Source organism: Myxocyprinus asiaticus, chromosome 11 (assembly GCF_019703515.2).
Source record: "Myxocyprinus asiaticus isolate MX2 ecotype Aquarium Trade chromosome 11, UBuf_Myxa_2, whole genome shotgun sequence".
Classification (NCBI taxonomy): Eukaryota; Metazoa; Chordata; class Actinopteri; order Cypriniformes; family Catostomidae; genus Myxocyprinus; species Myxocyprinus asiaticus.
Window position 1 is genome coordinate 12,314,905 of NC_059354.1, and position 20,583 is coordinate 12,335,487.

Genomic DNA, 20,583 nt, shown 5'->3' on the forward strand with positions numbered 1-20,583 from the left:
AAGTGGACAGTTTGAAGAGAGATTTGAAGTTGATGTGAAGTTTGAAGGGATGTAAGCCTTGTTAGGAGGTTGAGAGGGTGCACTGAGGGGTTGCTAGGCGGTTGCTAGGGTGTTCTGGCTAGTTGATAGGTGGTTTCTAGACAGAAAAACAGACAGACTGACAGAAGGTAGATCGATCGATCGACCGACCGACCGACCGACCGACCGACCGACTGACAGACAGATAGATAGATAGATAGATAGAAAGACAGATAGGCATACATAATAAGTGAATACATTCATTAGAAAATTAGTATAAATAATGCATATTTCATCATGTAGGAAGAGTTAAAGCTGGTCTCTTTCGAATAGCATTAGACGTGCTCTTGGAACTGTTGTTAGAGGAGAGCTCTACGGAAGACTTGTCTGCTATAATTTCAGAATTTATCTGCAGCATTCTAATACATAATGAGCTTAGAACTAAATTGTTAAATAACAAATACAGAAAATGATGAAAGAATATGATTAACACTGTAGTAATATAATATGGTGCATGAGTGTTTAGTGAGTTAGGGGTTGGCCAGGTAGAAAGTGTGTGCAGGCCTGGTGTCGGGCCACTCTTTTGCCCCTCCTCAGTTGGCCTTGCTGTGACAGAGCCAGGTAAAGATTTGGGTGGGCCAGAGAGGAGTAGGTGTTGTAGTGATTTTCCTCCATGTGCTCTTTGAATAGACACTCGTTTGAGAACTGCTTCTATACAACAAAGAAATGTTTGAAATGTTAATATTTATACTTTTGTAAATGTGTCATTATTTCAGGCTGCTTTTAATAATAGTAGGGATTCTGCCTTTCAAGTAGCTGACATGACCATTATTTCACATAATCTAAAATGAATGCCTTTAACAAAGGGTTTAAATAGATGATAGTGATTTTGAGAAGCGTGATGCTTTGTCATTGGGTTGAGAAACATGCCATGCATAACAGTTTTCTCGCACCATTCCACGTGCAATTCCTTCCTTGTTCGTGCACAAATACAGCTCACTCTTGATACCACAAATACCCACTACACCAGGCCTCATAGCAAACACTCTCAATATGCCTTAAAGACAAAGATACAATGAGAAAATCACTACATTGTAAGTGATGCAAATTTTGACTCATTAAATTCAAATGAAATAAATATGTACAATATAAACATTATCATGAGGAAATAGAATTTTCCTTGATGTTCTGAGAAAAAAGAGCTTGATGAAACTGCAAAAACTACTCTGAAATGCAGAACTGTGCACATGTCTTATTGATCAAAGAGTCCAATCCTTTTCCCTTTTATAAATGCGGGTGAAAGTGAATAAATCGTACTGTACTCAGATGGCTTGTGCACACCCCACACACTTCCATTCATCAGAATCTGGAGGTGGAATCCAATCCCAACATGGCAGTAGAGAAGCTGATGTATGATGAGCCCTTGAGCTGGATTGGAATATTGTACATCTGCTGGAAGATTGAGATTCAAGTAAAAAACATCTGAAAACAAGTTTACTGAAAGAATAAATAATGTACAGTAGTTAAATTATCACAAAATAAAAAATGAAAGGGTTAACAAGTCTTTTATCACCCTGAAGGGGATTATTTTGCAATAAAGATTGGATAACATCTGCTAATCCTGATTATTACATGGCCAAATAAATAAATGGGCATGAAATATTGATTTGAGTTTAAATTATTTAACTATGTGAGAAGAAAGAGACAACGGCGTGAGACAAGAGACATGAAGAAAATTGACTAACAGTCAAAACTGTACAATTTCTTGGTCATCATGCAGAAAAACAAAGGAAAAAAAGAGAGAAATATTTAAAATTTCAATATCAGGGATACAAACAAACCAGTAACAAATACACACACACATACACACACGCACACACACACACAAACACACACACACACACACACACACACACATGTTGGTGCAGCTATCATTATGAGGACTCTCCACAGACATAATGATTTTTATACTGTACGAACTATAGATTCTATCCCCTAACTCTACCCCTAAACCTCACAAAAACTATCTGCATTTTTACATTTTCAATAAAACATCATTTAGCATGTTTTTTAAGTGATTTGAATTATGGGGACACTAGAAATGTCCCCATAAACCACATTTATAGCATAATACCCTTGTAATTACCAGTTTGTAACCTAAAAAAAAGTCCTCATAAACCACTTAAACCTGCCCACACACACACACACACACACACACACACAAACATACAGCCAACATAGTTTTGCTATTAGTGAAAGTTCTCAGCATGCGACATAGATTTGTCCTTGTGTCTTTGATAATAGCTAGACAGGACCTGTTGCATACTGCATACTGAAGCTCTAATCCTGTGCATGAACATCACAGACTGCAGGTGTGCTGCATGCTGCTACCACAACAACACATCTTATTGGTCAGTGGCAGGGGCGGTTCTAGACAATTTTGACAGGGTGGGGGCAGGGTGGGTCCGGGTGTGCTTGTAGGGGGGCAACTGTATTATACTTTAAATGTCCCCTGTACACATATACATTTTTTTACATTTTTTATTTTGCTGTTTAAAACATGCAATTTTTTAAAGACAACCAAAAATTCTCCAAATTTCAGTACAAATTTAACAATTTTAATTTTAAAATAAACAAAACAGGCTCATAACAAATGTTTCAATTAGTCAATACACCCTAACATTCTGGTTTTACCCACAAACTTCAAGCCATGTTGCCATGCTGTTCTTTAGAATGACTAATGCAGTAAAATTCTTGGGTAAAATTAATGATAGGCTACATCAAGATTTTAGGTTAGAATTTAATCAGTAGGCTATAATCAGCATTTACTGGTCTTGTAAATGGTCACCATTTCCTTTTAGATTCTTCTAAGAATTTTTAAGCACCTTTTAAAATTCACTAGTTCATTTTATATTATCCAGTGTAACAAGTTAATTTTTTAATGCACATATCTTTCTTGAGTTTAAAAAAGTTGCATGCATTGTAATTATAAGTGACCAATAAGATGGCTTCGATGTGTTTTTTAAATCATTATTATGTCTGTCAGTTCCTTATTGAGTGCACTTGGTGTGCGCCTCTTTGAGAATGCTGTTGCTAATGTTAAGTTCAATTCTCTGTTACTGAGCACACGTTTGCCTCTCCCTTGTGATTGTTGTGCCGCAGTGTTACGTACCACCCCAGTCTAGGGTTGGGGAGGAGTAACAAAATTAAAAAGGTTTGGGGTTCCCCTTCTCCCATCCCAGCATTCAATGATCAGTCGAGTTTAAAATCCAAAACAAAGTATTTATTAATCAAAACAAGAAAAGGAAGTCAAAAAGGCTTCAGGAGGGGGCAAAGGCCAAAATAACAAGCAAAACTTAAACATCTGTTGGGGAGTCAAAACTACATTACCTAACAAAGAAAAAGTGCAAATAAACAACATTAACTCCCCTACCTCCCTCACTAACCAAAACACAGGAGAAAAGATAAAAGGTTGAACAAAAATGGCACCCATCTCCCTACAACTTCCACACTTAACTAGTATTTACAATATTTACTATTTACACAATGATTAAGGTTAACTTTAACAACAGTTACCTTCAACTCACTATTTACAACAATAGATGATGACCACAACAACACTATGTCGCAGCAATACATCAAACACAACTGCCTGGGATGGGGAAAAAGGGAAGTTCCATTGCAGTGAAGATCTGCTTGGGATTTATCCTGTTTCCCTCTCCTCACCAACCAATCCAGACAGGGGAGTGAGTGGTAATCATCATTGCAGACACCTGATGTTAATCACACTGCAAGGAGAACGGAGGAAGAGAGAGAGAGAGAGAAGAGAGAGAGAGAGAGAGAGAGAGAGAGAGAGAGAGAGAGAGAGAGAGAGAGACAAAACAGGAAAACCACAGCACAAAGTGGCAAAATCTCCAATTGCAATAAGGTCAATGGCATACATCCACAGATGCAACCGAATAAAACAAGTTGACAAAGAAAGGAACCAACAAATACGTCCTGGGACATAACATGCACATTAAATATTTGATTGATAAATGGTGTCCATAAGGAGGACGTTGTGTTTGTTATCTTCCCTGTAAACTATTTAGTGCTTCTCTTGCATTTCATTTGAAACAAACACTGAAACTTCTACCTTATCTCCAGAAGTTTTTTGCTCGTTATTCGTTTGACATTCGGTTACTACTACCTGCGCTCTCTGGACAATTTTACAGCCGCGCCCCGCTCCAGTGCCATTCTTCCCGGAGGTGCATGAGGAGCTGACGAAGTCATGCGAGGCACCTTTTACTGCCCGACCCTGACTCCGCAGTTCCCCCGCTCTCACTACCCTCGATGGCGGGGCGGCCAGGGGCTATACGGCGATTCCCCCGGTGGATAAGGCGCTCGCGGTGCACTTATGCCCGCAGAGCGCCGCCACCTGGCGTGGACGCCCTAAGCTCCCCTCCAAGCCCTATAGGCTCATGTCGTCCCTGACGGCCAAGGCCTACAGTGCTGCTGGACAAGCCGCCTCTGCCCTGCACACCATGGCTCTACTGCAGGTCCACCAAGCCAAGGCACTGAAAGAACTGCACGAGGGTAGTTCCGCCCCAGATTTGATGCAGGAACTGCGCTCGGTGACTGACCTCGCCCTCCGGGCAACGAAGGTCACGGCGCGGTCTCTCGGGCGGACGATGGCCACACTAGTGGTCCAGGAGCGCCACCTAGACTCAGCACGGCCACGACGTACTGTGGCACCTCGCGCTCCGCCCCGCCGCGAGGCCCCACCTGCCGGTACGTCCGACGACATTGTCCCCTTGGTCCCCCTCGCACGGAATTTGGATGCATGGCTTGCGCTTCCCAATCCATCGTGGTGGTTGATCCGGACCGTCCGACTCGGCTACGTGATTCAGTTCGCCAGGCGCCCGCCCAGGTTCAGCGGTATTCACTTCACCTTCGTCAAGGGCGAAAACGCTGTTACCCTGCGCGCGGAAATCGCTACCCTCCTACGGAAGGGCGCGATAGAACCTGTCCCTCCAGCCGAGATGAAGAAAGGGTTTTACAGCCCCTACTTCATTGAACCAAAGAAAGGCGGTGGGTTGCATTCACATTCTCAACTATCTCGACGACTGGCTAATCTTAGCTCACTCTCGAGACGTGTTATGCGCACACAAGGACCTGGTGCTCTCGCACCTCAGCCGACTAGGACTTCGGGTCAACTGGGAAAAGAGCAAGCTCCTCCCGGTTCAGAGCATCTCTTTTCTCGGTTTGGAGTTGGACTCAGTCTCCCTGACGGCGTGCCTTATGAACAAGCGCGCCCAGTCGGTGCTGACCTGTTTGAAGGCGTTCAAACAGAAAACAGCGGTTCCACTGAAACTTTTTCAGAGGCTCCTGGGGCATATGGCATCCTCGGCGGTGGCCACCCCGCTCGGGTTGATGCATATGTGGCCGCTTCAGCACTGGCTCCAGACTCGAGTCCCGAGACGGTCATGGCGCCACGGGACACACCGCGTGGCCATTACGTCGGTCTGTCACCGTCTTTTCAGCCCTTGGACCGACCTCTCGTTTCTACGAGCAGGTGTTCCCCTAGAACTGGTCTCCAGGCGCGTCGTGGTCACGACAGACGCCTCCAAAACGGGCTGGGGTGCTGTTTGCAACAGGCACGCAGCCACCGGCCTCTGGACGGGTCCGCGGCTGCGTTGGCACATCAACTGCCTCGAGTTACTGGCAATTCTGCTCGCGCTGTGGAGGTCCCTGTTGATCCAGGGCAAGCACGTGCTAGTTCGGACAGACAGCACAGCAGCGGTAGCATATGTCAACCGCCAAGGCGGTCTGCGCTCCCGCTGTATGTCACAACTCGCCCGCCGTCTCCTCCTCCAGAGTCAGCAGCACCTCAAGTCGCTGCGAGCCACTCATATCCCGGCAACCTCAACGCTACAGCGGACGCGCTGTCACGGCAGGTTTCCCGCAGGGGAGAGGGGAGACTCCACCCCCAGGTGGTCCAGCTGATTTGGAGTCGATTCGGTCAGGCACAGGTGGACCTGTTCGCCTCCCAAGAATCCTCCCACTGCCCGCTCTGGTACGCCCTCACCGAGGCTCCCCTCAGCATAGACGCGCTGGCACACAGCTGGCCCCCTGGCATTCGCAAATACGCGTTTCCCCCAGTGAGCCTACTTGCACAGACTCTGTGCAAGGTCAGGGAGGACGAGGAGCAGGTCGTCCTGGTAGCACCCTACTGGTCCACCCAGACATGGTTCTCGGACCTCACGCTCATCGTGACAGCTCCCCCCTGGCAAATTCCCCTGAGGAAGGACCTTCTTTCTCAGGGACGGGGCACCCTCTGGCACCCGCACCCAGACCTCTGGAATCTCCATGTCTGGTCCCTGGACGGGACGTGGAAGACCTAGGTGGCCTACCACCCGTGGTGGTAGACACGATCACTCAGGCTAGGGCCCCCTCTATGAGGCGGCTGTATGCCTTGAAGTGGCGTCTGTTCGCTAAGTGGTGTTCTTCTCGACACGAAGACCCCCAGAGATGCGCAGTCAGATCAGTGCTTTCCTTCCTGCAGGAGAGGTTGGAAGGGAGGCTGTCCCCTTCCACCTTGAAGGTGTACGTTGCTGCCATAGCAGCACACCACGACGCAGTTGATGGTAAGTCCTTAGGAAAGCATGACCTGATCATCAGGTTCCTAAGAGGCGCTAGGAGGCTGAATCCCTCCAGACCGCCCCTCTTTCCTTCATTGGATTTCTCCATAGTTCTTCAGGGCCTACAGAGAGCCCCCTTTGAGCCTTTGCAGTCAGTCAAGCTTAAGGCACTCTCCCTGAAGACTGCCCTCCTGACTGCGCTCACTTCCATCAAGAGGGTAGGTGACCTGCAAGCGTTCTCTGTCAGCGAAACGTGCCTAGAGTTCGGTCCGGGCTATTCTCACGTGATCCTGAGACCCCGACCGGGCTATGTGCCCAAGGTTCCCACCACTCCTTTTAGGGACCAGGTGGTGAACCTGCAAGCGCTGCCCCAGGAGGAGGCAGACACAGCCCTGGCGTTGCTGTGTCTGGTGCACGCTTTGCACATCTATTTGGATCACACGCAGAGCTTTAGACTCTCTGAGCAGCTCTTTGTCTGCTTTGGTGCACAGCGGAAAGGAAGCGCTGTCTCCAAGCAGAGGATCGCCCACTGGCTTGTTGATGCCATATCTATGGCATATCTCGCCCAAGACATGCCGCCCCCTGTAGGGCTACGAGCCCATTCTACCCATGGTGTAGCGGCTTCTTGGGCCCTGGCCAGAGGTGCCTCTCTAACAGACATTTGTAGAGCAGTGGGCTGGGCAACACCCAACACCTTTGCGAGGTTCTACAACCTCCGGGTGGAACCGGTTTCGTCCCAGGTAGTGGCACGCAACACTAAGCGGATAAGCCCGGGATAGCCGGCCGGGTGTATCGCTTGCACATAGCGCCTTCCACCTCCTTTTGAGCTGAAGACCTGCGCTGTTAATTCCCAGTAGTGTTCACAAAAGTTGTTCCCTGGTTGACTTCCTCCGAGCCCTGTGGCAGTCGAGTTTTCGGAGATACTCACTGCCGGCCCAGTACACGCGCTAACTAAGAGCCCGGTTCTGGGGTAGGTGCTCCGCATGTGGCGGTTCCCTGTAAGGCTAACCCCATGTGATCTATATCTTCCGCTAATTCGTTTCCTTGCTGGCAAACTGCGTCTTCCTTGGGCAGAGCCCCTCTGCCCCAGTCTCCATGTTGTAGTACCTCCTCCCCCATTGGACAGGATCTACCTTGAAGGCTCTCCACATGGTTGGAAAGACCATGTGACGTATTTTTCCACTTAAATACCCCCCCCCCCCCGGGGTGAGGTGTGGTCTCCGCGGTGTCTTCCCCTTGGGAGGGACACCCCCCGACTAGACCTGGCGGCCCAGTCAGATAATTCCCCTTCTTTTTTTAGGGAGTGGAAAAAGAGAAGGGGAAAAGAGGCCACGACTGGGTTAAGCCCGTCTCTATCTTTGGGTAGTCGACTTGTCCCCAAAAAGGGCCGTTCGACACTCATAACTGTGTTGGGGGAGGTTACGTGTCGACCTGGTGTGCTGGCTATGAGGCACACAGCAAGTCTGCCCACCACACACCGCCAGTTCACGTAACACAGTTCAGCCTTGTGGCGTTTTGTATAGGGACCCCTAGTGTCACTACATCGACACCAACGTCGAGTGAGTGACAGATAGGGAACATCATGGTTACTGGTGTAACCTCCGTTCCCTGATGGAGGGAACGAGACGTTGGTCCCTCCTGCCACAACGCTGAACTACCCGCTGAAATGGCCAGACCTTATATCGGCTCCTCAGCGTAAAACTTGAATGAGTGGTTGCATACCAGCTCCTTTTATACCCGTATGTTCGGGGGAGTGGCATGCAAATACCACTCACCAATTTTCATTGGCCTTTTATCAAAGACCAGAGGTGTCTCGGGCTCCCAAGAGTGACCCCTAGTGTCACTACATCGACACCAACGTCTCGTTCCCTCCATCAGGGAACGGAGGTTACACAAGTAACTATGACGTTTTTCAGTATGATATGAGGTAAAGAAGCACAATTTATGATAAAAGTTTTGTCAGATTTTACTGCTGATTTGAAATGTATTCTTTGATCGTAAACTTGACCAACCGGTTTTGAGATTTCAGTCTTTCCCCATTCAAGTAGATAGGAGCTGCACTGTCATGACTGGAAATAGCCTCCCGAGAGCATTCCAAAGACGGCCAAAAGTGGACTGACTTACTAAAAAGACTTTGGCCAATGGAGTAGGGTGACAGAATTTTCAGTATTCATAAAAGAGTAAGCGAGAAATACCCAGATAACTGTTTCCGGCGAGATTCTGAAGTGTGCATCCATGGGACACTTAACTATCCCATAATGCCCAGGGAGATGAGGAGACATATTCAAAACGTTGAACAAAAAAAGGTGAAAAAATGTGAGTCGTGTGGCTTTTTTCAATTGTAAGTGCTGTTTATAGCAAGAAAGTTGTTCTTTGTGCTGAAATTGTGCTTGTTTTTGCAGAGTTTATTTATTTTTTTGCGGCTGTTGTTATGTCACGGTCATGGGACAATACCCATGTTCCCAGATGAAGTATGTCCAGAATTATTCATACTACTCGCATGCATACCTAAAAAGCGTACTTTTAACTGGTCGAGAAGTGTGTCCTTCATCAAATGCATACTCTGACAATACATGATTTTGGATGCAGGGACAGTATGTCGAAAATTTGGCTGTAGAAATCAGTCTGTGCTTACTGAAATTCAAATCACTGCTCCCTGTGGCTGAAGCTGGAAATGTTGTGAAGTGTATGGGCATGTGTAAGCTCAGGGCACTTCTCGTAAAGAGTAGGGGTGTACCCCGGTGGCATGGCCAAATTCTCCCATTGGTCCTTATCTGTCATGGTGTCTTATAAATCCCCATCCCTAAACTGGCTACATAACTATCTGGGACGTTTCTGAGCATATGTGGGCCCTAAGCGAAATCCTACTTGGAGGCCCACCTACAATACACCAAAATACAGTCTTCAACAAATCTGAAATTGTATATTTTTTATTCTATGCTGGGCTCCTTGGTAGCTCAGGGGTCTTAGCGGCCACTTTTACCGCTTATAGCTAGAAATGGCCCTGATAACTATACTCTCCTCTCCACCAGGTGTGTGGTGGGTGTTCTGGCGCACTATGGCTGCCGTTGCATCATCCAGGTGGATGCTGCACACCGGTGGAGGTAGAAGTGATTCCCCCACTACTATGTAAAGCATTTTGAGTGCTGAGAAAAATGCTATAAAATGTAAGGAATTATAATTATTAAATGGGGTTGATTTTAGGGTACATGAACTTTCGAAAGCAACATGTCGATTTCCTGTGCGATCATGTTAGTGTTGGCCTGTTGAGGCAGAATAATCTGTTTGTACAACCAATGGTAGATGGGAGGAGTTTTATGAAATTTGTTTGAAAACAGTGATTCCCATTGGTGACATCAATGGTGCAGAAATACACACTTCAACTTTAATCTTACTCATTTCATGAATTTACTATGAAAATGCCTGATATGTAATTTTGTGTTGCACTTTAAATTTGTTGTTTAGGATGAAAATTTCCATTAATACTCTAAAGATGTTATGACACAGATTTGATCTTACTTTTCTCCTTCATCTTTGCTTCCCTCATTGAAATCTGCCACATGAGTCTCAAGCGGCCTGCCTGATCACCTGAGGATTCTGTTTCTTCATCTATGGAGTTACACCTTTCACAAAGTGAAAATATAACTGATAAACATAAAAGCGTCCAGTGGAAATCCATGGCAAAGGGCAACAGGTCCACAAATCCAAAAAAAGCCTCCAGGTGAACTGCTTTCAGCTTGTGACCTCTACCACACCGAGGCCTTCTGCTGTGGCAAATTTATCTCTGTAGAGCCTCTTGTGATGTGAACCTAGCTGAACAAAGTGTCATCCACTCAGTGTAAACAGAGTTCACTACACAGGGTCAGTGTGCCTCCACTCTTTCTCTATGTCTCTTTGTTTTCTCCTATTTCCATCATGTGTTCATATATCTTCCCAGTCCTGATACCCTCACCAAATGAACATTCGGAACTGCTGCACACAAATGAAAGAACAAGTGTTCCCACACAGATACACTTTTACATCTGTGTACATAACTGTTGAATTTTCAGCAATATCATCAGAGTGATATTTCGCCATTGATGAATACAAATCTCACATGGCAAGTATGAAGTGATGTTAGAAACATGAAAACTTCACAGTTCATAGTTCACAGGTGAAATTAAATGGCAGGCAAGCGAAGTAGCAGATCAGCCTATGGGAAGTAACACTGATTTTTCAGTGCATCTGAAATTTTAAATGTCTTTGGTCTAAGGGCGGACATATGTTTCTTAATAATGGTTTTAGACCAATTACTGTATATATCACACAACATGACACCTCGTAATTTTTTGTTGTTGTTGTTTTTTGTATAATCTAGACCAAAGTTGTTCAGGTGTTCAAAGTCTTATTGTGATTGATAAGGCACACCTAATGACTCTCATTATTAGCCAGGTTGCTCTCAGAAACTTTTTTCATTTATCGACTTATTTGTTATACAAACAAAACTTTGGAAATAAGTTCAGTTCCCTATCTATCACTCACTGGACGTTGTGTCGATGTAGTGACACTAGGGGTCACCCTTGGGAGTCCGAAACACCTCTGGTCTTTGAAGGAGGTTACACAAGTAACCAGGATGTTTTCATTCTGGATTAATATCTGAACAGCCTTGTTAAAGCATGATGGTGTCATGTTAATGTTTAGAGGGGAGAGCAAGAAAATGTTTTCAGGTTTATCCGGGTTAGATTACATCTATATTGTTTAACTCTCTGATGTGGGAAAATTTGTTATCATATATTTCTGTCACTGGTCAAAGCTCAGCTGTGTGTGTGTGTGTGTGTGTGTGTTTATGTCAAAACTACTATATATACAAAAGAGGGCTTTTATATTGCTCATGGTCCATTATGATGTTTCTTATAATGTTTCTTATTGACATTTTAACATGTTTTCTGAGCTGTTCTCCATTGCTAAGTGTTGCATCGGTCCCCTAGTTAACAGTTGAGGGACTGTTTATCCTATCTCTGTTTCTCATGCTTTCTGCATTCCATCCTCCTCCCAGGAGCCTGCAATGATCCTCCTCCCACTGTTTTGTGTCATGTGCCTGGGGTCTTGTGTGGTTATTTCTCACAGTGCTGTTCCTGTACTTCTCACAACTAAATCATCACAAAAGCATTTCTTTCATCGTAATTTCGTTCGTTTTGCAATTTTTGCTGCCCTATTAACAAAATTTGTGTCTTGTCTAAATACCAGCCTGATCTCATGAAAATTATGTGACTGGGGCTTAATTTTTGCACAATGACATTGTACGTATCGCGGCAGTTACGAGAAAAAATTATCACTGAGTGGCGCTAAAAGTTAGATAAATGCTTTCCCAAACAGATGAGATTTTTATGGCTGATGCTCCCTATCCTAAACCTTAGACCTAAACATAACCATTAGTGTCATAAAAAGCACATGTAATATGAAAAACGAAACACGACCTTCGCCTTACACGTCAACCCCAGTCCTTTGCATCGCAAGTGCAACACTCTATCAGTTGAGCTACTGTGCAATTTGACTGTGCACAAACAAGCTTATTAATGTTGGTTATGTAATGCAAACGTTAAAATGTATTACCTTACAAGTCATACACTATAGTAAAAGTTTTTAGATGTCATAAGACAGCATTGTGTGAGGAACAGCTAAGTGTTTATGGACTGATAATTGGACGTTCTACTCTTAATTTGTGTGAAAGGGAATAAAAGTCATTGTTGTTGCGCCTCTAGTATTCATTTAACCAGGAAACTGCCGAGATATGTAAATTAAGCCACGTAAAGATCATTTTGCAAAAGTGAAGGTATAGTAACATGTTTCTATGAGACCAGGTTGCAAAAATATAGTCACATCACATTACTAATTACTTTACTTTCAAGTAACTTTCTAAAACACCTACTAACCCCTTTCACAGAATAGTTTTTGTTTTTTCACTCCACTAATTCAAAATAATGTCTATATTTCTTTATCGTCCATTGACACACAAAAGTCGTACACTCAGCACCATACATTTTCAGACTGATCTCACAGTGAAATCGGAAACATTAGTCTGACTTTTCTTTTGCTAAAATTGGTATTTGTTTACCAAAATACCAAACACTCCCCCCAGTGGCCAAAGCGGTAAGTGTTGGGTGTATGGGAACACGTGAGCTCCATTTCCGGGTGAAATGTCCACGGAGGTGCGCCAAAAGCAAGTTGTTTTCAGCTGTACAGGCTGTGATACAGTGAAGATAAGGAATGTATATTTTATAAACTGTACCCCCCAAACCCAAAAACCTAACCATCAGTGGAGTAAAAATGTAATGTTAGGGAGCAAAATCCAAACTTCAAATTGTGCTCTACTCTGATTATGCGAAGGTGAATACAGTACATTCTTGTTCAACACAGGATCTGAACTCAGGTTTCCCACACTGCTGACACAGCGTGCTTCTGGTTGTGCTGCAGAGGAAGGTAAACATGCTGGAGCTGATGTTAAAACATGCTGACTTCCCGTGTGGTATGCTGCACGCTTCTCCCTTAAAATCAGGGCTGTAACCAGGGTGTGAAAATGTATGAGATCCAGGATGGGGTGCCAAGAATTGGACCAAAAGTACAATTATGTTCTAATGACATTGTGAAACATCAGCTACTAAAAATTTATGAAATAGCATAGCCTTCATCATGGCCAGTGTTCGCATAGTTAACATTTCATATGGTAGCCTGTACTACAGATGGTGTTCTAGTGTAGTGTGCTACTGTTTTTAAATGTTTCAGATAACATCTTGATGATCATCAGGGCTAGATTTAGACTCCTTAGTGCCCCTGGGCCTGTTCATTAAGTTGGGTTAGTGAATGTGTCTTTCAGGAAATTGAGGGGGAAAACAAAAGTTTTTTGTTTTGTGGGGGGGCCTGAAACATTTTTTTTTTTTGTAATCATTTTTGCAATTTTTGCTGCCCTATTAACAAAATTTGTGTCTTGTCTAAATACCAGCCTGATCTCATGAAAATTAGGTGACTGTGGCTTAATTTGACCCTGGGCATGAATATATAGAGTTTTCTTAAAAAAGATATTCCTTTTTTTGTTTTTCAGTGACTCATGTGCTATTTTCCATGTTTTCTAAAGTCATCCAATTGCTGGAATGAACCGAAATTGTGAAACTGTTACATTTGAGACACAAAACTTTCTTCCTCCAGTGGGCGCTTGATGAATTCAAATCCCAGGACCTATTTATATCTAATTGGAGACATTTTTACTCAGGATAGTAATTTTTAATTAAGAATGATAATTGCAATGATTCGTACCTGTGGATGGAATCCTGCTGCAGCAGTACAATCGTTTCTTAAACTCCTCATTCATCCAGTAATAATAAACGACTGTGATTGGCCCATCCTAACCAGTATGTGCTGCCTTAACATTGGTCTGGACCTCTCTACAGTAATTTATAGCCAATTAATGACAGTAAAAACGTTTTTAATAATTACAGAATAAAAAAAAAACTGTGGATGGAAAACTACCACAGCAGTATCTTTACAATCATTTCTCGTCAAGTGATAGACTGTGATTGGTCCATCCCGACCAGCACTGAGTAAGTAAAAGTAACGTGTGCCGTGTATGTGCTGCTTTAGCAGCAGTCTGGACCTCTGGACAGTAATTTACAGCCCATTAATGATATTAAAACTTTTTAAATAAATATTGAACTAAAGCTTCAATGCGATGCTCTGTATCCTGAACTTTTCTTATATGAACTGATTTTTTAAGGCAATTAAAAAATTGATGTCACATTTGTTGTTCAGTTTTATATAGCTTCAAATTTTCTTTTTGAATATGAAAAATGTACAGATGTGTGGATCTCGGTGACCTCATAGCTGGTTATGGCCATGCTTAAAATGACTGGTTGTGGGCCAAACACCCTTTAGCTCTCACAGAAATGCAAAACGATTTGAGAAAAATTATATGAGACACAATACATATGAGAGTAGTTCATGTTTTAAATGCACTTAGCGGTATTTAGGGACACAGTCGATGTTCAGGTTGATACAACTGGTAATGTATCACAACAGAGCATGCATACATTAAAAATTACTACAGAATTAATTAACAAAAGATTCTTAATACATGACAAAGGACGTCTTCTCTGATAAACCTTTTTCAAATAATAATTTTTAAATGAACCTTACAGGCAGCACCAAACTATATCAGCGATATATTGGTGCATATTTCTATGAAAATATGCACCAGACCAGTGGTTCCCAACCTTTTTACCTTGAAGCCACCTCTACTTACATATACAGTATAAATCTACACATAGAGTATATCACCGCCATGGATGCGTGCTCTCTTTCCTCACGCGCTATGTGTTTGCTCGTGTGTGTGTGTGATAGAGCACTATCATCGATGGCCGTGAGAAATGCAAAATTATGATTATAATACAATGATTTTTGGGAACGTGCATTGCCACAGATTTTGCATAACCACAATAGACATGATACTTGATATATTTCTACTGGTCTATTACACATTGACGCAGAGCCATGCAGCTGCTTGATGGTCTCGTTATAAAGCATCAACAAGGTATGCCGTTTTTACAGTCTAGCTGTCCGTGATAATGATGTTATAGAATTGTCATGACCACTGAAGATCCAAGAAAAAGAAAACCCACAAGCACTTGTCCATGCGACAGCCAGCGCACCTGCGTTAGAAGCAGAAAACTGTAAGTTTGGTGCGCGTCATCCTCCCGCTGTTGTGCAAAGAGACTCTTACTGGTAGTGACATTTCATGATTTTTTTTTATGATTTGTTTTTATGTTTGAGATTTTGCTTATCACGCCGAGTTAGATGAGGACGCTGACATGCTGTTTACTGTTATCGTGCATATTATGGATTTGCACATTTTGATTTGACTGAAAAATTGCCAAAGAACAATACATTTTGTCACAAAATTAGATAAGAAATGCAAATTAGCCATATTTATTTTTGAGTTGTTAACTGTATGGCACATGCAGAACTTAAATAAAATAGTGAGGTCATGTGACAACAATGTAGTATATTAATTTTAACTTAGCTTGCTTGCATATTTCCATATTTAGGCCTATTTATTAATTTTATTTTCTATCTCTTATTATCAACACTTTTATTTTGAGTGCTTTTGATTCTTTTACGCAACCTTTTTTGATTGTTAATTTATATTTTTTGTGAATCACTTTGAATGAGATATAAATATTAATATGCCTGTATGTTACAATATGTGTGTGTAACACATACGGGACTTTCCCCTAGCCCACAGGGCATTCCCATGAGAAATCCCCAAATATTTTTAGTAAAAATAATAATGACATGTAAAAAAAGGAAACGCCCCTACGTCACAAGACCGCTAAGCACACACCCCACCCACCTGCCAACATTAAGCACACACATAAAGCATCCCCCCCCACCAACCATATAGGGTGGGGACTTCCATAAGACTGGAATCAATTCGAGCAATGCTCTTCAGTACTTTCTCCCATATTTTACCTATTCAGATTATTGTCATTAATAACTGCTATTTCTCAACAGTTCATTCTGCAGGTTTCTGATGTGGACGTGACTCACCAAATGCTTATAAAGAGCCGTCCATTTTTACTCCGTCTTTACACCGAAGCTGCATCTGCAGCTGCATAAATGTAATGACACCGCAACAATCGCGAGAAACAATGTATCATGCATGCAAATGTTATATTTGTGGAAAAACTTTACGAGCTGTATTGATACTGCTGCAAAGCTGACAGCGCGCTGATTGTTAAGATGACGGAGTGCAGGTGTGGTTGCCAGATATTCAGTCTGGGAATCATTATACTGTACATGAATAAGACATTGTACAGTATTTCCATTCTTTAGTGCCTACCATCAGACCTTTTGGTGACCGCTGTCCGTTTTTAATGTATCCCAAAAACACAACCCGCAATTCTATGATTTTAAACCACGATTGTGTTTTCAAATTAGCCCAATTTTTTGTCAAATGTGCAACCAAACACTGCACACACGCTGCTGCTGCTCTAAAGAAGAGAGGGCAGTGTGTTGTGTTCACTGTTTAGAAAAGCTGTTTCTTTTTTGATTGACAATCATTTCTTTCACATCTGCCCTATTCTGTGTTCATTATGAGAGATGTATACTAGAAGTATTCTAACAAAATGAAAGTAACTGTATTCTGAATACAGGTGCCTGAAAACGTAATAGGGGCTGAAGTACAATTTTGTACTCTGAATACGTAACTGCGTTACATGTATTCTGTTACAGCCCAACCCTGGAAATCAATGAATTTGATCCATTGAGAAATTAATAAATACTTTTATAAATCAGTTGACCATTTGTGAAATGTCTGAAAATGATCAAAAACAATAATTTTGTAAATACATTGATAAATAATTCATGATCATAATTGATTGCTTGATTAATTGATCAATTTCTCGATTGATTAATTGATGTCTCAAATTATTATTGAGTGGCATAAATGGGCCCCTATACTACGATATCCATGATCCAGCAGAAATTTTTCAACAGATCCTTTTCCAGCCTTTAAGGAGTGGAATACAACACTGGCTTCAATATTTGAGTCATTCAGAGATGACTGTTTGCACAACAACTTTGTTAAGAGCAAGAACTCAATGCATCTTTTCTTGCTTAGCATATCCTGAGGGAGAAAATACCATAAAGTCAGCGGTTTCTGAGACGCTGAAGCTGCTAACACCCACAGATGTGCAGTCTGTTTCCTGAGTTACACATCTTCAATGATCTGCTTGTTATTTAAAGAGGTAGTTCACCCAAAAATTATAATTCTCTCATTTACTCACCATCATGGTGTCTCAAACACATATTACATTTTTTCTTTGCAGAACACAAACAAAGATATTTTGAAGGTGTGTGTGTGTTTTTTTCATACAATTTAAGTCAGTGGGGTCCAACACTTTCAATCTCCGAAAAGGACATAAAGGCAGCATAAATGTAATCCATAAGACTCAAGAATCCATATCTTCTTAAGTGATCCAATGATTGGGGTGAGAAGCAAAGCAAAAATTAATTCATGTGCACTCGCATGTTCATGCAAGAATTGTGTTTGTATCACGCACATGGCTGTTCATGCATGAACATGCAAGCATGTATGCGTCCAGCACGAGGACGTGGGAACAAACTTTTCTCTGAAAGTTTTGGACCCCATTGACTTGCATTTTATGTACAGAAAGACCTCTTTCAAATACATTCTTCCAAAAAATCTTAATTTGTGTTCTGCAGAAGAAAGAAAGCCATAACACAGAATGAGTAAATGTTGAGAGAATAATCATTTTTGGGGTACTACTCCTTTAACTGCAATCATATGATCTGTGTGCCTGTGAAGAGGCCACTAAGTGCATGAGAGAGAGAGAGAGAGAGAGAGAGCGAGAGAGAGAGAGAGAGAGAGAGAGAGAGAGATCGAGGTGGTTTAGTCCAGTAGAGCTATTTCACATTGTGGCCTTGAAAGTTAATGTCTACATAGTTAAACAATAATCTTCAGTGTTTGTACTTCTGTGCCTTACAGTGTGATCAATGTACATGATTTACACCTTAGAGACATTGTTAGAAGGGTTTCTGAAGGAAATTTCTTAATTGTAAAATACCTGATAATGTGATTTAGACCCTGTTTACACCTGGTATTAAGATGTGTCTCGGGTGATCCGATCACATGTGGTCAGGTGAGATGCATCACTGTTTACACCTGGTCGCTTAAATGCGTCTCCTGTGACCACTTGAGGGGAGGGACTCTTATTTCATGACATACATCAATCATTATATATATATATGGTGGCCAAAAGATTGGAATAATGTACAGATTTTGCTTTTTCGGAAGGAAGTTGGTACTTTAATTCACCAAAGTGGCATTCAACTGATCACAAAGTATAGTCAGGACATTACTGATGTAAAAAACAGCACCATCACTATTTAAAAAAAAAGTAATTTTTTTTTAATCAAATCTAGACAGGCCCCATTTCCAGCAGCCATCACTCCAACACCTTATCCTTGAGTAATCATGCTAAATTGCTAATTTGGTACTAGAAAATCACTTGCCATTATATCAAACACAGCTGAAAGCTATTTGGTTCATTAAATGAAGCTTAACATTGTCTTTGTGTTTGTTTTTGAGTTGCCACAGTATGCAATAGACCGGCATGTCTTAAGGTCAATATTAGGTCAAAATGGCAAAAAAGAAACAGCTTTCTCTAGAACCATGTCAGTCAATAATTGTTTTGAGGAATGAAGGCTATACAATGCTTGAAATTGCCAAAACAACTGATGATTCCATACAAAGGTGTACACTACAGTCTTCAAAGACAAAGGACAACTGGCTCTAACAAGGACAGAAAGAGATGTAGAAGGCCAGATGTACAACTAAACAAGAGGATAAGTACATCAGAGTCTCTAGTTTGAGAAATAGACCCCTCACATGTCCTCAGCTGACAGTTTCATTGAATTCTACCTGCTCAACACCAGTTTCATGTACAACAGTAAAGAGAAGACTCAGGGGTGCAGGCCTTATGGGAAGAATTGTAAAGAAAAAGCCATTTTTGAAAAAGAAAAACAAAAAGAAAAGATTAGAGTGGGCAAAGAAACAGACATTGTACAACAGATAATTGGAAAAGAGTGTTATGGATTTTAACACCATTGAGATTTTGTGGGATCAGCTAGACTGTAAGGTGCATGAGAAGAGCCCGACAAGATAGCCACATCTATGGCAAGTGCGTGGGGTGAAATGTCTGAGTATCTGGACAACTGACAGCTAGAATATCAAGGATCTGCAAAGCTGTCATTGCTGCACATGGACGATTTTTTTATTAGAACTCTTTGAAGTAGTTTAAGAAGTTTTGAATTTTTTTTTCAAATTTTAATAGTAATTTTTCACGTCATTAATGTCCTGACTATACATTGTGATCAGCTGAATGCCACTTTGGTGAATAAATGTACCCATTTCTTTCCATAAGAGCAAAATCTGTACATTATTCCAAACGTTTGGCCACCAGTGTATATACAGTTGAAGTCAGAAGTTTACATACACTATTATTAGCAAACTATAATTTTGGCAAGTCGTTTAGGACATCTACTTTGTGCATCACATGAGTAATTTTTCCAACAATTGTTTACAGACAGATTGTTTCACTTTTAATTGACTATATCACAATTCCAGTGGGTCAGAAGTTTACATACACCAAGTTCACGGTGCCTTTAAGCAGCTTGGAAAATTCCAGAAAATTATGTCAAACCTTTAGCCAATTAGCCAATTAGCATCTGATAGGAAGTGTACTGAATTACCTGTGTATGTAATTTAAGACCTACCTTCAAACTCAGTGCCTCTTTGATTGACATCATGGGAAAATCTAAAGAAATCAAAAACAAATTTTGTGGACATTTCCAGTGGGTCAGAAGTTTACATACACTTTGTTAATATTTGGTAGCATTGCCTTTAAATGGTTTAACTTGGGTCAAACATTTTGGGTAGCCTTCCACAACCTTCTCACAATAAGTTGCTGGAATTTTGGCCCATTCCTCCAGACAGAACTGGAGTAACTGAGTCAGGTTTGTAGGCCTCCTTGCTCACACATGCTTTTTCAGTTTGCCCACAAATTGTCTATCAGATTGAGGTCAGGGCTTTGTGATGGCCACTCCAATACCTTGACTTTGTTGTCCTTAAGACATTTTGTCACAACTTTGGAGGTATGCTTGGGGTCATTGTCCATTTGGAAGACCCATTTGTGACCAAGCTTTAACTCCCTGGCTGATGTCTTGAGATTCAATATATTCATATAATTTTCCTTCCTCATGATGCCGTCTATGTCCCTCCTGCAGCAAAGTCCCTCCTGCAGCAAAGCACCCACACAACATGATGCTGCCACCCCCATGCTTCACAGTTGGGATGGTGTTCTTCGGCTTGCAAGCCTCACCCTTTTACATAACG

The 20,583-nt window shown here is 42.1% G+C and overlaps 1 protein-coding gene across 3 annotated transcripts in view; it reads right to left on the bottom strand.

The window, feature by feature from the left end:
* Nucleotides 1-305: 305 nt before the first annotated feature.
* The window catches only part of LOC127447827 (poliovirus receptor homolog), a 62,980-nt gene continuing 42,702 nt past the window's right edge, over nt 306-20,583 (bottom strand). The window contains exons 6-8 of one of the 3 annotated variants that reach the window (XM_051709912.1): nt 1,336-1,467; nt 972-1,075; nt 412-729 (exon numbers count right to left, since the gene is read on the bottom strand). In XM_051709912.1, the coding sequence (XP_051565872.1) occupies nt 541-729; nt 972-1,075; nt 1,336-1,467 (425 nt within the window). In that variant the 3' untranslated portion in view covers nt 412-540. Of the gene's footprint in view, nt 730-971; nt 1,076-1,335; nt 1,471-20,583 lie in introns of those variants that run through there. The other 2 variants (XM_051709911.1, XM_051709914.1) reach the window with 2 other exon arrangements.